Below are 19256 nucleotides of genomic sequence, written 5' to 3'. Positions count from 1 at the left end.
ATTAAGATATTCGGCGAAATGCAAAAATATGCGATCTCTTAGAAGACTGGCTGATTTAATTATGAAAGTTTTTCAAACCGACGCTATATGCTGCCCAAAAAAACAATTTGAAATAGCACGAATAGTTTTGAAATAAATTTTCACGGAACTGTTTGATCGCAAACGATGTGAAACAACGACATAATTACATTTTTTAATTACCTTTCGTCCATGTAACCATAATGTTTTCGTACTTAGCTGAAACATAACAAATGTTATTCTTCTGAGTGTGCATCAAAACGGCATTGAGAACAGACCACACACGTTGCATTAAGAGGCAATTCCATAGATTTAAGAAAGAAGTACGTATTGTCTACGAATCTAAACCCTGAGTAAATGGTCTCGAAGGTCAAGGAATCACGAACTGTTTCATGTTTTCCGATTCAAGAAACATACAATGCGGTTTCGTTTACAAATTAGCTTTAACAGACCGCAAAAAGACATATTTTCCATTCTGGGGTCAAAACTCTTTCCGTCCTAGCTTCTCATCGTATTTAGCCGTAATGGCAAAATAATTGTCGCAAAACAACATGCTTCCTTACAAAAACAAGAAAGTTCACTGTGTGTTCTCGATGCTCGGACATACAGAGGAAATGCTCTCTTGTAGTCTTTGTTTAGGATTAGTTTTGTTTTGACGTTGCAGCACGGGGTGCCGATTTAATTCGGTGTCCTCTTGGTTGATGCATTCAGAAATCTGACCGAGGTGATTTGCGGTCTGTTCCCCGGAAAGGTTGATTTACAGGAAACGCGAAAGTTTATACATTTAAATGAATCCCCTTCAAAAGGCCAATACGGCGTATTTAGGTAACTCAAACTCGCCATTTATCGAGGTCAATGAAAGGGCTCGGATAGCGTGTTTTCATCGCTTGGCATCTGTAGGTAAGTTGGAAGCATTAAGCTATCTTTATTAGAGGCTTTCGGCTGGTTGCCAGTAACAGTGTGACATCGAGACATTAATTTTACTGAGTTAAGTCTACGGAAATCTTAAAACAGTTGATTTTGCTCCTCTTTCTTGACCGTTGCCTCGACACAGGTCTTTGAAATGCTAGTAATCATAGGTTACGAAAATTTTGTTCGCATCAAAATGTTTTTTTTGTGATGAACTTTTGAACTTTTGACTTTTTGTCAGTTTTACCGCACAGCTTTTAGAAGTAACACAACTTAAAATGTGTACTGATTCAATATCTTATGGTGGTGAAGAATTGGGAAAATGTTTGGTGTTCTATAAGTAAAACACTGTTGAGAGATCGTAGATCAAGAAACAAGAAAAAAATCCGCGCGGATTTAATCGAATATATCGTGTTCTCTCTATTCAGAAGTCAAAACACAAAAATATTTGAAGATTCCTCGTAAGGCAATAATATGTCAAACCTCCTACAGATCACATTTGATTAAGTCCGAGATAGAAAAGAGTTGTTGCATAGACTGAAAAAAAATCGCTCGGAAGCGGCGTGTTCATATATGAAATCAAATTTACAACGTCTCCCAAATGGCCGAAGCCATTAATGGCCACTTCTCTCAATTGGTAACTGTTACTGTAATGATACGAACAGACAAATCAGCAACTCTCCGGGGAGATTTTTCCCACAACATCAAATTTGGTAAAATATCAAAACAAGTGTACCTCTTGCGGCCTTCTTCCTCTGCAATAGTTAATTAGGAAATGTGTTCGCTGTTTACAAATTTCTTGATTTTTTTATTAAAAATTGGAGAATTAACTTGTAATTTTTATTCGGTCTACGTACTTTTTAACTCGCGTATAGCGCTTAAACTGCAAGAGCCAGAAATAGCTTTTGGGAAGATGTTTGTTTTCAATTCTCCTACAGTAACGTCATACGTAGATGCTTTCTATTGCTCATAAATGTCAAATTGCTTGCACTTTCATAATTAGTAACTTCCTCGGTGACAAGTTGGTTGTTTCGATACCTGCGGTTCCTTTTTAGACTTTACAATAGGGATAACAACTTCCGTACACAGCGAACAATTCGAAGTCTCTTGAAAAGCCGAAGGCATGCAAAGTTGTTTTGTTTGTCCACTTCAGCCACTAAGCCGTTACTTATTTTAGCACACATGTTGGCATCTTTTCAAAGTTACATTGGGTGACTTTTCTTTTCTTAACATTTGTCTGGAAGGCAGAAATGGATTCGCTGATATCATTGCACGCAGGGCTTTTTATGGCCTCAAAGTCTAACTATAATGATGTAAATGGAAACTAGGAGGCCTCCCTACTCCCTCGCATTTAAAAATTACCCCATTACTCTTCTGGCACTATAAATGTCATCTATTTTTATCCCAAAGTCGGTTGGTTTACAAATTTTGATGTTGCGGTTGAACCGCAACGGCCCGTGATTTCCTTCGTATACTAGTTCGTGAGCTGGCAGCGAATTTGAACACACCCGCCGAAGTTTCGTCACAGCCGGACGAAGGTATTCTCTTGTTTACAGGCAAATAGTGCCAACTCTCACGTACTTACACCTTGTTTGATCACTTATTTATGACATTTGACACAAGTGTGATGAAAATTCCCATCAGTTTCCCTAATCTCTCCGTGGGTTCAAAAAATTTGGTGTCATTATCAAAACCTGTATCTCTAAAGATATTTTGAAGAGCTATCAGACCGATATCATAAGATATTTCTCATCGGAAGAAGAATAAAAAGTCGTACCGCATTTCAGTAAAAATGCAAGCATAGTATTTCTTAGGAGGTTATACAAATATTTATTCATCTCCAACAACAAACACCGCTTCCAGGCGCAGATAGCATACGTCTATGCTACCTAGGCACGATGCTGTTATAGTAACTAGTTTCTGTTTCTCAGACGTGAAGTCTCCAGACTAAAAAGTGACCCGACGTCAAATATATTGTGCTCTAGATTCTGACGGAGATTCGATGATGTTGGCGACTTGATGGTAGACACGCTAATCCAGGGCGTATCACTTTAAGGCTAAAAGCGAACCATTCAACAACAATTGATCCGGCTAATCTGCGTGGGATATCGACGGTTCAAGAGCTAGCACTAATTGGCTATCTTCTCAATTTTCAACAAGCCTGCCCAGTGTTTCCCTGAACGCTTATATACCCGGCGTTCGAACTATCTCAATCACTGTCGCTGACTTCTGACCGACTCCACATCATCGTTTCTGATCACTCTTAAAGGAGCACTGTAAGTATTCTTTAACCTTCTTTCGCACGCCCTCATGTCAAGGAAACGATAACTTTTAATCGCTATTCTTGGAGTATTAATATACATTTACAGGTTTTCATTAGTGTGAATATCGTTATTCTGTGGTTGCGCGACTTGCTCACCGTACAAATCCTTTTCCTCTTCGAAATTGGACTAGTTTCTGAGAACACTACCTTGTCTAAAGAAAGCCAAAACTCCCAGTATTTCCTGACTCTTAAAGATATCAGACTCTGAAATATCAGTTCCAGCTATTTTGTTTTAAACCATTTAGACAAAAGCGTTTAAAACGATCAAGTAAAAGATTTATATCACATGGAAACTCGTATATAAACTGACTCGGACAAGACCTTTGATTTCATCACCTTCGGGAAGAATCGTGAGTACTTTTGCTTTCATTATGAAATGCGCATCAGTCATATTATTGTCAATATCTACGAACATGAGTTGAAAATAGCTCATTTTTTATTAGACAATGTTCATCCGGTGACCTGTTTCTATTTTTTTTTCCTGTTCATTGAGACTATTGGGTTGGATATTTTCTGTGCCAGTCGTCAACGGCCGCGATAAAAAGATCCGTTGATAGTCCTATCCTGCTATCTTTGCTCTCTGTTTTCTATTTTAATCGTAGGCAGTAACCGTGAAAAGTTCATTAATCTTAACTAAAACTTTTGTCGCAAGGAAACATCCAGCTTGACTTGCCTAGGTCATTCAGCAAATTTGTATTATCTCGCGTCTTATAGAGCTAATCCGCTGTAATACCATTTCTCTATGATGCCCTATGAAAAAAAACCGCCAAACAATAATTTATATTGGGATAAAAGAAAAAAAATTTAAAACTTACGATTCCCATTGCGCTAAGGGGGGGCTCAAATCGTCGGAATTATTAAAAGTGAAACTTCAATAGAGCTGTATTGTACTTAAAACTTATTTCTCAAACTGCGTGTGTTATCTACAAGTACAGACTGTACTTCAGCCAATCAGGTTAAAGATACAGAGAGTTTCAGTTTTCTTGTAGATTTTCCGCGTAAATCTGCATGCATCTGCAAATTTATGAAATATTTAGTTTTCTAGAGTTTTGAAGGAGAAAAGTGCTTAAAAACAACGTCAGTTGTGACGAACATCTAAAACGAGCTTCGATGCGGAACTTCTTCCGGTCGTTGTGATTAGTTAAATTCAAGTACTAATGCTCCAAATATACTATTAGATATACATGATATTGAACTCGCCATGACCAGGCAATTTTATGGCCATATTTTGTAATATCTCTAAAAAAAACCTCATTTTCCAATTAATGAATTAAAAGAATTGTTTTCCGAATTCCTCAAAGCTAAAAAATATTTCTTGGCAATTTCGCTTTTTTTTTTAGCTTGCAAAGTGACTAGCTATTAACTAGTGCTTTTGAAAAAGCGACTGATTAATTGGTAAACTAAGACAATTACAACTTCTTAACCAATGAAAAAAGTGCTGATGTTGCCCGTTTTGCGTCATTTTCTGGACGCACAAAATTACTCAATCGTAAAAAAAAAATACAATATATATTGATATATTAGTGAGGAAAAATATTTAAAGGTGATGATAAAACAAGAAGTAGCAATAACGGCCAAAGACGAAGACGACTAAAGACAGTGGCAAACTGGAAAAGTTTAAGGTAAATTTTCCAAAATGTAGAAGTCGCAGCGTGGCTGTAAAAAAGATTTACCCCTGTTGCGATCAATTTACAATATCAAGCGAGCTTTAAGGACAAATTCTCTGAGTTTTTATTCCGATCTCAGCCGACTTCCCTATTGTAGTTTAACCAAGATATTTGCCCCTGGGATTGGAAAAAGGTAAATAAGTCCAAGAAACTTAACGACTAACATTCATGGAAACCAGGTTCTTAACGCACGTGCACTGATCAGTCACGGTCTCAGAAGAGGCTTTTTGCCGCAGGTTTCACCAACTTCGTTGATAATTTAAATTGGCCACCGTAAGAGTTTCGAGCATTGGCCGTTCGTCAGGGTGAATTAAGACATAAATTATTCCTGATTTATAGGACTATGTTTTTGTATAAGAGTATTTTTTGTGTGCATCTCATTCTTACGCGAAAAAAAAAAATGTTGAAGTCGCCAGTAAAGATGTTTCTGAAGAATCCAGAAAGAAGAATATTGACACTGCGTGCCAAGTTTTGCCAGATTTCAAATTTAACGTTTAAAAGGCTACCCATTTTGGATTCCGGAGTCTTCGCTTGAACGAGTGTGACGGAATCTTTATCTGTCGTCTTCGCTTTCTTTTTAACTCTATGAGGCCCACTGAAAAAATTGATTAAAGCTGCGTTAGGGCTATGAACCGCTCTCGCGAGACAAAGCGGAACGGCGGTCAGTTATTTCATGAAAATGAAAAAAAAAAAAAAAACAATCAAAGACCGCCCATGGTTTTGTTGAGTAAATTAGCCCATTTTTCTCTATTACGAACCTTTTAGCTAATGAGCTTATGTCATGACTTATGGAATTGCCTTTGAAAGAATTTCGTTTGAAAGGTGCGACTATTTTAGCCAAAAGCTCCGGGACGTGACAGCCTTACTTGCGACTCTAGCGAAAGATTTCACGTCATGGCCAACTGCTGAGGAATTAATATTTCTCGCGAGCGCCTTTGATTAGGGATAAATAATGAGAACAAGACATTTTCGCTCAGGCTGAGTTTATTGTTAGCAGGGCAACAGAAAAATCACCTAAGAGGAAGATTTGAGTATATTTCTTTTGCTTTTTGTCTTGTCTCGCTACGGTGTTAAATTTTGAAATGAAAAGTTATCTTTTCCGACCTGCACTGCCTCGGAATATAAATGCTTATTGTACCGTGAAAAAATTTAAGCATATCATATTGTCAGTAACCACGTGTCGTGTAGGTCGATGTTACTGGATTTTTCTTTTCCTGCACAGACTTTACAGCTCCCTAGGCGTTTCAGTTTCCCTTTATCTCATTATCTTTCCGAAACCCTCGGCTAAGTGAAACATATTAGCTAATCGGTTTATGAATTACCGAAAAATAAGTCCCTTAACAGTTTTAGACGCTATCAGAGACCGGTTGGCAAACTTTCAAACAGAATTTGTCTAACGACCACTGCGCCTAGGAGTTTGGTAGGCAAGCTTCCATATCCAGGCGATACAACCGATTGGTGTTAACCCACTTACGATGTCGTTAGAAGAAAAAATAACTCTAGAAAAGAAAATCACACTTTCTTTCCAATTAAGCGCAGTTATGGAGGAGAAAGCCCCCTGCCAATCTCTTTCCTTTCTTCAATCCCCCTGCCCCTAACTTCTCTACCCGACTTCGTAAATCGTTATCGGGGATTTCATTATCCGTTCAATTTTGGCCAAGAAGAGAAGAATAACTCCCAGGTTAACCGACGATAATTTTGCTTGAGCAACTGAATTTGGAGATCTATCTGACGTCATAAAGGCTGATAGTATTTTCATCGTCACGTCCGAAAATAACCGATCTAAGAAATCTCTCTACATACTTGTTTAACTGTGCGGTTTTCCGCACTTAAGATAACTCCGATACAGTATGAAAAGTCTAATAAAATCGTTGTGCATTAATTACCAAGTAAAACAACGTCAGGAAGTGGAGTTGATTAATCAAAATTAATGATTTTAAAAATGGACGTCACGGGTTCATTTTAGACGCAAAACGTGCGTGAATTTGAAGTATTACCTGCGCGCAAATATTCCATGGTTGATAAAAGAGTGCCCCGCTCTATAATCGTCATCTGTTAAATAAATATCGCTACTTTAGAGTCCATTGTTTACACTTTCGGCAACTTAAGAATGTAATATTATTAACAGCCAGGAGTATCACAAGTTCAATTAGCTAGATCATTTTTCTCGCGGGCGCTTTCAGCTCCCTTTAAGTGAAAGTTGCAAAAATGCCGCTATTTCGCCGAACAATAACAATGTCACAGCATCACGCCTTCCTAAAGAAAACTTTGCGGGAGAAGTGCTAACGATTATTTTCCCAACATAAGCACTCCAGACTGAAAATAGTTCTTTGATGACCTTTTAGAGTGAATTTTTTATCTTCCTTTGCGGAAAATTCTTCGCTAAATTACCGATTTCTCACACGCTTCACGCGCACCGCTAACTGTGTACCCTTTCAACACCATTTATTGCAAATTTTTTTTCACAGTGGGCGTGATGTGGCCAAAGGCTGAATTTCCGGGGCAGAGTTAGCATCTATTGCTGACTGAGCAAGCGGGAAACTTTTCAATTCTCTTCCTCTTGAAGCAAGCGCAATCACGACCAGAGGAAGACAAATCATCGTAAAATCTGTTGTCGGCTTTCTTTCTCTTGTTATGAAGTATATGCGTGTCGCTTAATTCTACAGTAACCTCATTATTTGAGGCTAGTTTGTCGAGATCTCTGAAAAGTGAAAAACGATTAACAGTTGCACCGACCCAAGATGACCGCGTATTGCCAAAATAATTAACACTGCGATAGAAGTAGCCGCGAACCAATCAAAAATTGTGTTATTTAATTTTGGAAAAAGGGAAGATTTTTAAGTGCAGCGGGCGCGCTGGTATACACTCAGTGAAGACCAGTCATCAGTCGGCAAAGTGTCCGGCGACCTCAGGGACATAGGAGAAAAAGGCGCTTTCGTCAAGGGCACAGTAGGAACTCGGAATTGTTTATTGTTATTACTGAGTATAAAGAAAAACTGACAGATTGACCGCTTTTATCAAAACAGCGTTATCTTTGGAACTGAGCGGAACCTTCTAAAAAAGCCCGTTGGAATGGCATCTCTGTTGGTAAAAATCTTGTGTGTGGTTTGCATGTATGGCTTCGGGCCACTCAACAGCAATTTTGTGCATGGAGCAACGGACTCGTCCTTAGCTTGGGACATTCGAATCCGTGAGACGCTGAACAAGCTTCAAACCAGACCATGTTGGGGCCGTTCGAGAGGATCTCAGTGCGATGACTCCATGATTGTCGGTATGGATACGCGCAAAATGAGACTGTTTATTGCACAAGGCCAGAAAAAGTCCAGCCTAAGAGTTGTACTACCAGACAGAAGACAGCGGCGTCTGACTTCACGTTCCCACCGGAATGACTCCTACGAGGCGGTCTTTGTGCTTGATCCGTATCCCGACACAAACTTCGGCCATGTTGTGTTCATTTTTCTGGTGGACTTTGATGTGAATCAGACTGTTTGTCGCAACATGAATGGTGTTCCTGTTAATACTGGTGAGTAAGAGGGTGTTTATGCGTGACTTGGCGCGTGTATCACCATAGGTTAGCGCTATGAGCAAATTGACGTTTACTGTTTACGTATCGTGTCAATCGCGGGCCTTGGTGAAAAGATTTAAATAAAGAATCTTAAGATTGTTGTTGCGTTATAACTACCACCTATGAAATAAGAGCACTTCTTGTGACTAACGGATGTTATATTGTAACGCCGCATAAGTTTGTTTTGTATGGAAAATTTATCATATCAGTCAAAACAAGGCAATTTTTTAAGTGGGGCGTTATGATGGTCCAATATCGCGTTCTTATAGTGGCTCTTTTCCTAGTCATGTTATTTTTTTCTTGTCATAAATGCTATAAATTTTCAATTCTGAGTTTTCCATTTTTAGGACGGGAAGAATGCATTAGGAGAGCAGAAAAGGTACACTGCAAAAACCGTATTGCCCACAGACGAGTTAAGTGTGAAATCAATTTTATACCGCTGGTATATTCTGTGAACGACGGAAAACGTAAACAGCTTCTCCATTGCCATGGAAGTCTAAGTACGCGCCAATTTGCACGCTGTGGAAAACGTGATGATCAGAACGAACTTTCACCGCCTTGCAGTGTTAATTCTGCGCATAGATGTTCGATTGGAAATCGTCCCAAATCTCAGGATTTTTGCTATCATACCACTTGTGACCATGCCGTGTTGGTGTCCGGTGGCTGGAATCCGGACACGAACCACCCACGATATCGCCAAAATCTTCATCAAATGTGGAAACTGCTACACTCCGAAATGCATTACAAGCCGGAAAAAATAGTCACTTTCTTTGGCCAGGGTCAGAAAAGTGAACGTGAGTATAGGAGATTTGTTTGTACTTCGTTAAGAAAGTTTATTGTGCGCCAACAGATTATAACGGCGGCATTGCTCTTCGATCGCAATTGGAAAGGCACTAATTCATTTGGCAGTCGGCAAAGTGATTTATTAAAGCTATTCAGTGAATGTAGCTTGAATCGCTTTATTAGTGAAGATCATTCTTTAAGGATATTCTTAATGAGATTTACGATTTCTGCAGGTAAATTTCTAGTCTTTACGAGTTGGTGGAATTACGTGCGATCTATATGTTATCCAACCTTGTAATCTTTGTGGGAAGGCTATTTGATCAGCTAGCCAAAGATTCGTTAATGGAGTTTCCATCTTTTGCTTGCGGAGAAAAACTCTCTATCTGACCGTCTAAGTGCAGGGGATTTATTTTGCCAACTGTGTTTTCAGCCCAGCGGGATGCTGTTGTAAGCGGTTCGGTTTAAACCCTTAATGTGATAAATTGTAAATAGCCGATGTCGCGGAGTAATTAATTTTGAAACCGATACCTTTCACGAAACAATATTCATAACTCAACGAGCGGTTTCTTCACTGCAGCCAGACTGACAAAAACAATTTCGTTTATTAGAATAAGAAAATGCTTCATTTAAGACGCTTTTAATTGATTAAAAACTTACCTTAGAGGCATTGCCTCTTTTTTCATCTTCACCGCGGTTCTCACCACTGAGTTTTACAAATAAATTGTAGTCTCTCTGTGAGTTTGTAGAATGTTTCTGTCGAACCGGCGAAAAATTGCGAAACTAAATAACTTCACACATCTCTACAATCAATTCATTAAGCCTTAAACTGTTCGCTTTGTGTGAATTGATCAATCTTTCTTAAGAATCAGTTTTCCAACTCCAGACATCGATTATACTGAGAAAGAACAGCGGCAACGAAGCTGTAGAACTGACACTGTCACTACTGAGAAATCAATAACTCTTCACTAATCACAACTTCGATGATAGAGACAAAGACACTGAAAGTTTAATTTTCGTCGTTGTAAACGAAGGTACAGAACAAAACACAAACCGATGGGTGGCATTTTTAATAAAGCCTCGATAACAATGAAGTGGAATTATGTGCTCATGAAAAATACGATGTTCTAATGAAAAGTAGAAATTAAAAAACCGTACCAGGCGCTTCACAGAGGTGAAATCTTTTGAAGCAAAAGTAAAATCATGTTGCGCATTCTAACAATGAGAATTTCCTTTGCACTTCGCCGACATACAATTGAAGCCGCGCTGAAATGCATCTGTTAAAGAGGTTTTCAATTTGGAGTGATACGTTTACGCTGAAACCCTAAAAGATCTCTAAGCGCGTTTAGAACTTTCTAGGCTCTAATTCCTCCGGTCGAACTACTAAAGCTGCAAATAACGTCACGTGAACACACCGAATATGGAAAATTTTAAGCGTTGCATTCTTTCGTTTTGCGTGTAGAATTTTTAGAATTGTAAGTGTTTGCCTTGAGTCAACAGAACGCTTGTTATATTATTTCATCATCGATTGACCCCGAAAATAAACACTTGACTCAAAACAACGCAAAATTAATCCTGTGCTCACGTCCAATACGACTTTTTAATTTCGGCGAAGTCTTGTCACATACAAAATGAAGAACGATTCGCCGAGGTGATTACGTGTTAATTAGAATTTCACGTAGTCGAAATCTATGGCTACCTCACGTATTTAGCGGAAGCTCTTCGTTATCGCAGTTGATTAGAATTCTGACCCATTCAAAAACATGGGTCGAAAAATTCGCACTGACAATTAATTAGGAAGTAAATTGAGGAATCGAAAGGATCACCCTTAAAAGCCAGAGGCGAGCTTCCACAAAGGTTTTACATCTCTGATGCTTCAACACTGCTTAAAGTGACTAGCACGTGATTTTCTTTACGATTTTAATGCATTATCCAGCAAATAGGCAATAAAAATAGATATAATTATTACCTCAAGAATAGTCTCTAGAAATGTAAAACAGATGGACATTTGACAATTGAAACTCAGATCTTGAGACTGACAGCGTTTAAAGGAGTTGCATCATAGCTTTTGCATCTAAAAAAAATTGCATCTAGATGATTCAAGTTTCCCCTTTACCGTCAGCCGCTGATGGTAAATAGGAAACTTTAAGCGGCTTTAATATTTTTTTCATCCCAAGACATCTTTGTTCCGTTTTCACTCTTGTCTCTTAGCTGTTTGTCCCTTTTAAAGTGCTACTTCAACTGTAGACGTTTTAATTAAGTTTTTGCCCTACGATTTTGAAACGAAGGAATTTTAAGCAAGATAATGTGACAGAATTTCACAGCATGCAGGCTGTGAATATGGCCGACTAAATCTATCGTGTTCACTCGACTTAATAAGCTGCATAATTCTTTTGAGTGATTTTGCATTTTTTTACTATTTTACACAAATTGCTTAATCATAGGATTACTATATTTATAATAGTTTTAAGTCTCGTTTTATGCTCTACTCGCTAGTGGAGCTTAGTGAAATATGTGGCCAGCTCTGAAAATTCAACTTGGGTTTTTTTCTCAGCATAAATACGATGTATTTCGTCATGTCAAAGCCGTCGAATTGCACTATCACTCAAAACGACCCTTAATAATCTGTTCGTCGCAGTATCTCGTAACTGAAGTTTCAAGACACGACTTAAAAAAATCTTGTCGTTACACGGGAAGCTGAAATTACTAGCATTCTATTCTTCTAAGTAACTCACTGATTCTCTAGCAAACGAAAAACTCTTAACGTTTCTTCGAAGTTTCTTAATTAGCGTTTTCTATTTTCAGTTCACGATAGACAAAGAGACAACTCTTTCTTCGCAAGAAATCCAACAGGGGTCAAAGAGTACATCAAGAAGCTTTGTGGATCTCGTAATTGTGCAGATTCCATCACACTCTATCTCACTGGGCCGTCGACTAGCGATGGCGCTCTTCTGTTCCACGACAACGGGGACGGCATCACCGATGATTCTGAGCTATACACGCCAAAACAACTTCTCGAAGATGTGAAAAACTGCACTGCAACAAGACTCTTTATCGTGGCTGATTACAGCTATTCTGGTGCCATGGTTAACAGAATTACCAGCAGAATGCGCCGACATCCTGATCAATTTAAGAATTTGGTGGCTACTTCTTCTGGCTCTTGGGATGAATACTCGTGGAGGAGTGAGTTTACTGAGGCGTTTGTGAGACACAATAAAGAAGGAACGAGAACGAAATGCGTGGCAGATGTTTTCGAGGTAAGTGCTGCCTTTTCATGTACATTTATGTATTTCACAAGCAAGCTTTTGATCGATTGGGGCGGGCGTGTGCTTCTTGAACACGCCGCGTGCGCGCGAGGATGACACGCTCAGAACTTGTCCTCTGCAATGTCATGATTTACCGTTTAAAACCACTGGACTGGATCAAGAAAGGGAATATCAGTTATTTTCGCAAAGTAAAAAAATATGGGTTGATTTATAGGTTTATTATCATTATCTCAATCACTGGTTTGAGCACAATATCCTGTCTTTTCGCTAGGCAATATTTATTTTTAAAGTTGGCTTTTAAATGCAAAAAAATTCTTCGCATGCTTCAGTGAAACTCTCTGACGTTTTGATAAATTATTTCCTTTCAATGTTATTCTTAGCTCGGAAATTCTGCTCTGTATATTTGAAAGCAATTTATTTTAGGCAAGCCATTTGCAAAATTACTAAATTAGATTCTATTCTACGTCTTCTGTGGAGCGTATCGCCCGCTTTCTTCTTTCGGTTGAACTAAAAAAAAAAGACTTGGACTCCTGAAAGTCTAGACTAAATTTGGTACCTGTATGACAAGTAGGGTAGTTACCTTTAACGACGTCTGGCTCGTCTGATTGTTAACTTTTTTCTCAGACGGTCCAAGATTGATGACTCTTGTGTCTCTTGAAATAATCTCAGCTTCTTTACCACAAGTTCGCTTATGCTGTTAGTTACACATGTACATATATGCTGAAGTATTCTTTGGCTGAATAAACTTTGTTCCTTAAAAAAAAAAATTAACAGCTGTCTCTTTGCCTTGGTAAACAGGAAATCAAACAAGAATTTCACACGAAGGGCGCGTTGTCCACTCCGCTTAAGACGCCAAGAGATGGGGGTAGATCCAACACCACTTACACCACGCTAAGTGGAAGAAGATGCAATGAAACGCGGCTTACAGCGAGATTTTCCAGACCTTGCCAACTGATACCGATCGATAAATTGCTACAAAAGCCAGACCCGAATGGTAATAATTGAACGTTTATGGCTCTTAAAATAGCTGTAAATATGATAGACGACGTAAAAGCTCTCATGATAAAATAAGAGATGGCGTAGGTGGATAAGATAGATTTTTGGGATGCTTACATATTTATTACCAATCTTTAAACAAAAAAGGATCGATTTGAGAGTTTCCTTCTTACAATTAAGTGTCAGGTGTACTTGCATAAAATGCTTCACTAGTTGGAAAAAAAACCCCAGAAAAACAGCAGTTAGAATGTATTTTCTTTCTGTCAAAATATTTCGCCCGGTCGAGCGAATATCGTTGATTAAGCCCTATATATTGATCACGCAAAGTAGGTTTTGATAAGTGTCTGGTATAGTCACACTAAAATGTTTTAATGTACAAAGTAAAAAGAGTTTAATTTTTTTTTTTAAATCTTTAGCTAAGGTAAAGTAGATCGACGAAAGCTTGTAGTATAGGTATGCATTAAGAGGAGAGGTAAAACTAAGCTAACCAGATAGAAAATTCATCCCGAAACAAAGTAATGCTGTGAAACCTTTTCTGCAGGACACAGTACAGGTATATGTCTTCTGTGTTGGAGTCATCATTAGTTCGCAATTTTACGGTGTAAAATGCCTAAGTATGCGGTTTGTAGGCCCGCAAGGAATGTAATTTATGTATCTTAGAATAGCGGTTATTTGTCTTTAACTCAGTGACGATTTATATTGAGCTGCTACGATAAAAAGGACAAATATTGGTGATTAGGTATTGTCAGAAACAAGGATATTTTGCTCGTATTTCTGCCTTAAGGCGGAAAAATGTTACTCAACCATGAAAAACGTGCGCAATTTGCGACGTTTTCTTCTAAGCTACACAAACAATATGAGTAGATTCGGCAGGTAAGATGAAGACAGACGCATATTTGGACTTGAAGATACAGGGCGTCTTCCCTTGGGGAAAGGGCCTTGAATATTCTCGATATAGAACAGTACAACTATTTTTCATCTTGACGAAAACAACTTGACGGTGTTGGCGACTGCGTCATAAGTTAATAGTCTAAATATCTCTGTAAATAACAGGAACTTTTACATTGTTTGAGAGTGTTACTCTAGAGAGCCACTCGAAGCTTCTCAGACGCTGCTCTAAAATGGCTCGGAGCAGCCAGTCTCCTTTCGTCAGTCATGTGAAGAGTAAAATGGCGAACTGCCATAAAAACTAGATACGAATGAAACGTATCGTATATAAACATACCTAGTGTTACCCTAGTCTAGTTCAATAAGCCGGACTTATATTAAACAGAAATTCGTCTTTTCAAGAAATTCATTACAGTGCTAACCAAATGCTTAGGTTATAGCGAGAAGGGGTAAGGTTTTCTCTTTCTCATAGAAAAGACATTGGTCCTTAGCAAAGAAGCCCTACTTGAGATGTCTATAAAACGATACTTATGTTACGACAAACGGTCTGAGTTACCGGAAGGTTCTCTTGTCATAATCTTCAAGAGTTCGCTGAAGTAATATAACATGTAAAACACAAGAAAACGGCTTCTGCGGAATAGCAGTTAATTTTAACGGAGCAGTTTGCTCCTTCCTTATCGCATTTCGCTTTAGATTAAAGTAGAATTTATAACTGTACTTTAAGCAGTGTAGAATACTAGGATACTAGAGATTGTAAGCGATGTAAACAATGTAAATATATGACTAAACAAAAAACGTTAGAGTTTATTTAAGTTTCCTACTTCCTGAGTTCCCAAACTTCTCATTTCTAACCAATATTCTTTATAGGCCGGTTGTCCGTCTACTTTAGTCGCACCGTCTTTCGTGACCATATTGTTCTTTTTCTGAAGCTTTTTAAGTTGTACTTAAAGCTGGTGATTGTAGATGACTTTGCGTGATGGGTTGCGAAGGAGGACCAGCCAGAAATGAGTCTGATACAATAAACACTCCTAACTGTCCAATAATATTTCCTTATACAATCGTTTAACCGTTTTGAAAACACGTATTGCACGGAATTGCTCTAAGTGGAAACTGTCGAGAACTTTGTACTACTCTTGAAAGAAAGAAATGTCAAAACTAGTCCGTCAATCCACCCCATAGCAGAAGAGAGATTTACCTCTCTCGCTAAATGACCCGTAGGTTATTCAGGCTCGGCGATCAACTGACCTACGTGGTAACAATGTTTGTACATAAACTGAAGCTGAGGGAACGCTCGGTCCTCATATCACGAGTTGGTGAATTGGTCTCGGATCAGGCCAGCCATAGTTCGAAATCCATTCGAGATTAAACAGTTTTGGTTGTCAAAAAAGAAAAACAAAACATCAGATATCACGATTAGGTTCAATTGTCTTGTGAGTGTCTGGTTTGCAAAACATTTTTGGTTGGTCCAGATGAATAGAGACACGTACGACTAGAAGACCTATTTTCAAGTTGCGCAAAACTCACAGATGTGCGGTAAGATTTTGCACAAAGAATGAAGATAGGGTGTAAAATATACAGAGAACGTTCATATGGATTTTGTGTATCGATATTCCTCTGTACTAGTTAAAGCTTGCATGACTTTCGTAAAACTTTGATACAGTAAAGAGGTTGGCCCTCATCTGAAGCTGCAGTGAGCGTTTTGCGCAATTAACATACTCTTTTTTGGACATGAATTCCTAAATCTATTGAAGATGATTAATTTTTTTTCGAGGGTAGGGTAAAGGGATTCGAAACTGTAATCTTTCCAATTCGTGCACGTGGATACTCAGAAAATTAACTTCTTTGGTAAGCGTAGGAAACCGGAGTCTTTAATAAGACGATGTAAAAGATGTTCTAACTTGCGAAGGTCGCAATGTCGAAAAAAGATCCTGTGTGGAGCAAGAGAGATGGAAAAGTACTGAGCTCGCTTGTCAAATGGAGGAAAATTACTTAGACACGGATCAGGACTCCCATCCTTCATCACAACAAGTCAGCCTTGAAGAATCTAAAAATTTTAATTTGTCCACAACAACAAGTGAGAATCAAGTCTTTCTCTAAACTTTGAGAAACGCCTCTAAGAAATGACAAACTGCTCAGAATGCCCAATTTTCGTAGCTTCACGATCAGGATTGATTAATGCTTCTAGCCTCAATGTTACTGAAAAAAATTCATGACAGGAGTCACCTCCTCTGACGCCAAAATTCAACAACCCACATACTACGTCAACTAAATCTTAGCGATATGAAAAATTTTTCAAATTTTCGTTACCGATCAGGTCACATATCTCGAATTTTCTCTATGCGGCATGAGCTGAAGTGTGCTAGTGCGCTTTTGAAAAACTAAACTGCGGTTTTGGATTGCACCAAATCAATTTGGGTGTCGGAAAATCTTAAATTTAACACTAATCACCTTAAATGCGAGCATATAGAAGCACAAGGAGGATTCATTTGATTTGGATTTATTTCTGTGAGTTAAAATGCCGAGAAAAATAAATAGCACATAACGATTGATCAGGAAATTCTCGTTCGTCTTCCATGTTAATTACAAGTACTTCACACTTAATTTGATATTTTCGTATAGACTCACTTTAACCGCAGTAAGTTTCCGCAGAACAAATAGAGTTCTAGACTGAGAGAGAGCGATAGAAAAAACTCATAGTGATTCCTTTCATTGCTGTAAACAGGCGGTTTTGGCTGAGTTGACGATGGTTTATATGTTACCCTATAGGTCTCGCCGATAACTAGTAGGATGAAATCATGTCGGAAACGCGCTCTTTCGTTTCCCGCCGTTTTTCACTTCATCGTGTTCTTGCTTAATCAAAGTGGATTGCTGTCAGAGCGTAGCTTGAAGTGTTTGATGAGATACTAAGTAGGAGAAGCGAAATTCATGAAAAAAAAAACAAAATCGGACGTGCTTTCCTTAAAACAGCTGACAAAAAACTGCGACAAATGTAAAACATGTAATTCAATTATCTGTATGAATGTCTAGTTATGTCGAGTTGCGGGTTTCCGAAAGACCGCCATCGGTTAGTATAACATACCTCCCTCATCATTCCCTCCGAAATTGGTAAACAAAAGAAATAAGCACACGTCCACATTCATTGAAATACGTCAATTATGGTAATTAAGTTTCTTTTATTTATACTTACAAAATAAACTGTTTCCGCGGCGTTGTGATCAATTGTCAACAAGCCGCCTTGCGCGTGCTTTGTGCAAATATAGCAGCTATTTTGGAAATAATTTAAGGTAAATCAAATGAGTTATGAAAGGATGCGGTTACTTTTAAGAAAAGAGACGAAATTCGCAAACCGCCAAAGATTAAGGTTAAATAATTAATAATTACATTATACCCAGTTGTTCTTTTATTAGCTTAGATTCTCCGGAAATCAGCGTCGGCTTCAAGCATAGTGAGGCAATGCTGTTTCTGCTATTTTTATCCTGCTCCCCAAAATGGCGAGTCAATTTGTCTATTTCCTCACAACGATTTTTTAGAGAAAGACAGAGTGATTTATTGGTTTACAAGCAATAACAAGTGCAAAGTCATGTGAACATGCTTAAGAACTTTTTACAAAAAGGAATTTTGTTATGCGTTTCTTTTTTTCTGTGCTTCCAAGACAACGTTGTTGCAGTTTAGCCTCAAATCCGTAATTAAAACCTCAGTACGTGTCTGTATTTAACTATGGCCTGCTGGCTGAGAGGTACAGTTATATGCTGATAACTTGTTCAAGATGGTTCAACAAGATTCTCAAGATGGCAGAAGATCTTTAAACTTTGTGGTTGAGACCTAATAGTGTGATCAATCATGACCGCATTTGCATGGTCTTGAGTTAGTCTTAACTTAATCATGCCTCGGTAAATTATGGTCAAGAATTGGACAATTCGTCTTCGCCAAAAACCTAATTATTGTCTAATTTTGACAGACTACATGCGTTTTGCATATATCCACTTAAATAATTGTAATATGCATGCATTTTCTTGTGCAGATCCTGCTAACGATGCAGCCTAGTTTGCTAAACGGTCAGCAGTTTTTAGGGATATGAAATAAAACAACAAGGGGAAACCGCTCTTCTAACTCAAAACAAGACAACTGTTTCGGAAAACGGGAAAGTAGCCAGAGAAATTGGTATTTCATTGATTGGTCAGATTGTATGGCATGAACAAAACAGCAACCAACATGCGTGGGGAGAGGAGGGGAAGGAAATGTAGTCTTTCTCATTTGACGCTGTAGTGTAATTTCCCCAATCACCATGCGCACTTCCACTTTTATCTACTTTGCTTTAGAAAGATTATTAAGTCACCGGATGCTCTCAAGGATCGAGAATAACAATCTTGCAAGGGTGCAATTTCTCACTAGCAGAATTACTGTATTAGTTTAGACGACTTTAAGTGAAAAGAAGCCCTATATGAGAAATTCCCTTTTTCAGCTCAAACATAGCTTAAATCAGGTCTTTTTTTAATTCTGTTGCGAGAATGCCTGCTGTCGAACTCAGGGGCGATGTACTGGTTTTAAATTTTTGTTGGGAAACGTTTTCCAAGCCTACTTCTACCGTTTTCTATACCTGTTCTTTTGCATGTGCTTTTAATGCACAAATGGGCTGAGTAGGATTAGTCTATAAAAGCAAGCGAAAGTTTTTCAAAGCTTCAAGAAACGTGCTTTTTAGGGGAGAATTTTTAGCCATGAGTTGTAATTAAAAGGCAAACTTTAATGACATACATAGATTTGGTAGTGGGCGGGTGAGGAATTAGTACGGGTTGGTTTCTTTCCAAAAGACGTGACTTTCCAAGGCGTAGGTTTTGAGTGTAGAA

At 38.4% G+C, this 19256-nt stretch overlaps 1 protein-coding gene across 4 annotated transcripts; it reads left to right on the top strand.

Annotated features, from left to right (window-relative positions):
- Positions 1 to 796: 796 nt before the first annotated feature.
- On the top strand, positions 797 to 15430 carry LOC131786991 (uncharacterized). 4 transcript variants are annotated; one of them, XM_059104056.2, is made up of 7 exons: positions 876 to 918; positions 2913 to 3203; positions 3496 to 3600; positions 7944 to 8440; positions 8830 to 9276; positions 12068 to 12519; positions 13327 to 15430. In XM_059104056.2, the coding sequence occupies exons 4-7, from the start codon at positions 7990 to 7992 to the stop codon at positions 13531 to 13533; spliced, it is 1557 nt and encodes a 518-aa protein (XP_058960039.2). In that variant the 5' UTR covers positions 876 to 918; positions 2913 to 3203; positions 3496 to 3600; positions 7944 to 7989; the 3' UTR covers positions 13534 to 15430. The 4 variants fall into 4 exon arrangements, with proteins under 4 accessions (XP_058960040.2, XP_058960039.2, XP_058960038.2 ...); XM_059104055.2 differs by lacking the exon at positions 3496 to 3600 and having other exon boundaries at positions 877 to 918; XM_059104057.2 differs by lacking the exons at positions 2913 to 3203; positions 3496 to 3600 and having other exon boundaries at positions 797 to 918.
- Positions 15431 to 19256: the final 3826 nt, after the last annotated feature.

This window comes from Pocillopora verrucosa, chromosome 10 (genome assembly GCF_036669915.1).
Source record: "Pocillopora verrucosa isolate sample1 chromosome 10, ASM3666991v2, whole genome shotgun sequence".
Lineage (NCBI taxonomy): Eukaryota > Metazoa > Cnidaria > Anthozoa > Scleractinia > Pocilloporidae > Pocillopora > Pocillopora verrucosa.
This window is presented reverse-complemented; position numbering and strand designations above follow the sequence as displayed.

What these genes read in the sequence shown, in the direction of transcription:
- LOC131786991 (XM_059104057.2), top strand. Translation starts at nt 7,990, where the DNA reads ATGGCATCTCTGTTGGTAAAAATCTTGTGTGTGGTTTGCATGTATGGC. An exon ending in CCAGGGTCAGAAAAGTGAAC is followed by an intron (nt 9,277 to 12,067) that starts GTGAGTATAGGA and finishes TTCTATTTTCAG; the next exon opens with TTCACGATAGACAAAGAGAC. An exon ending in GCGTGGCAGATGTTTTCGAG is followed by an intron (nt 12,520 to 13,326) that starts GTAAGTGCTGCC and finishes CTTGGTAAACAG; the next exon opens with GAAATCAAACAAGAATTTCA.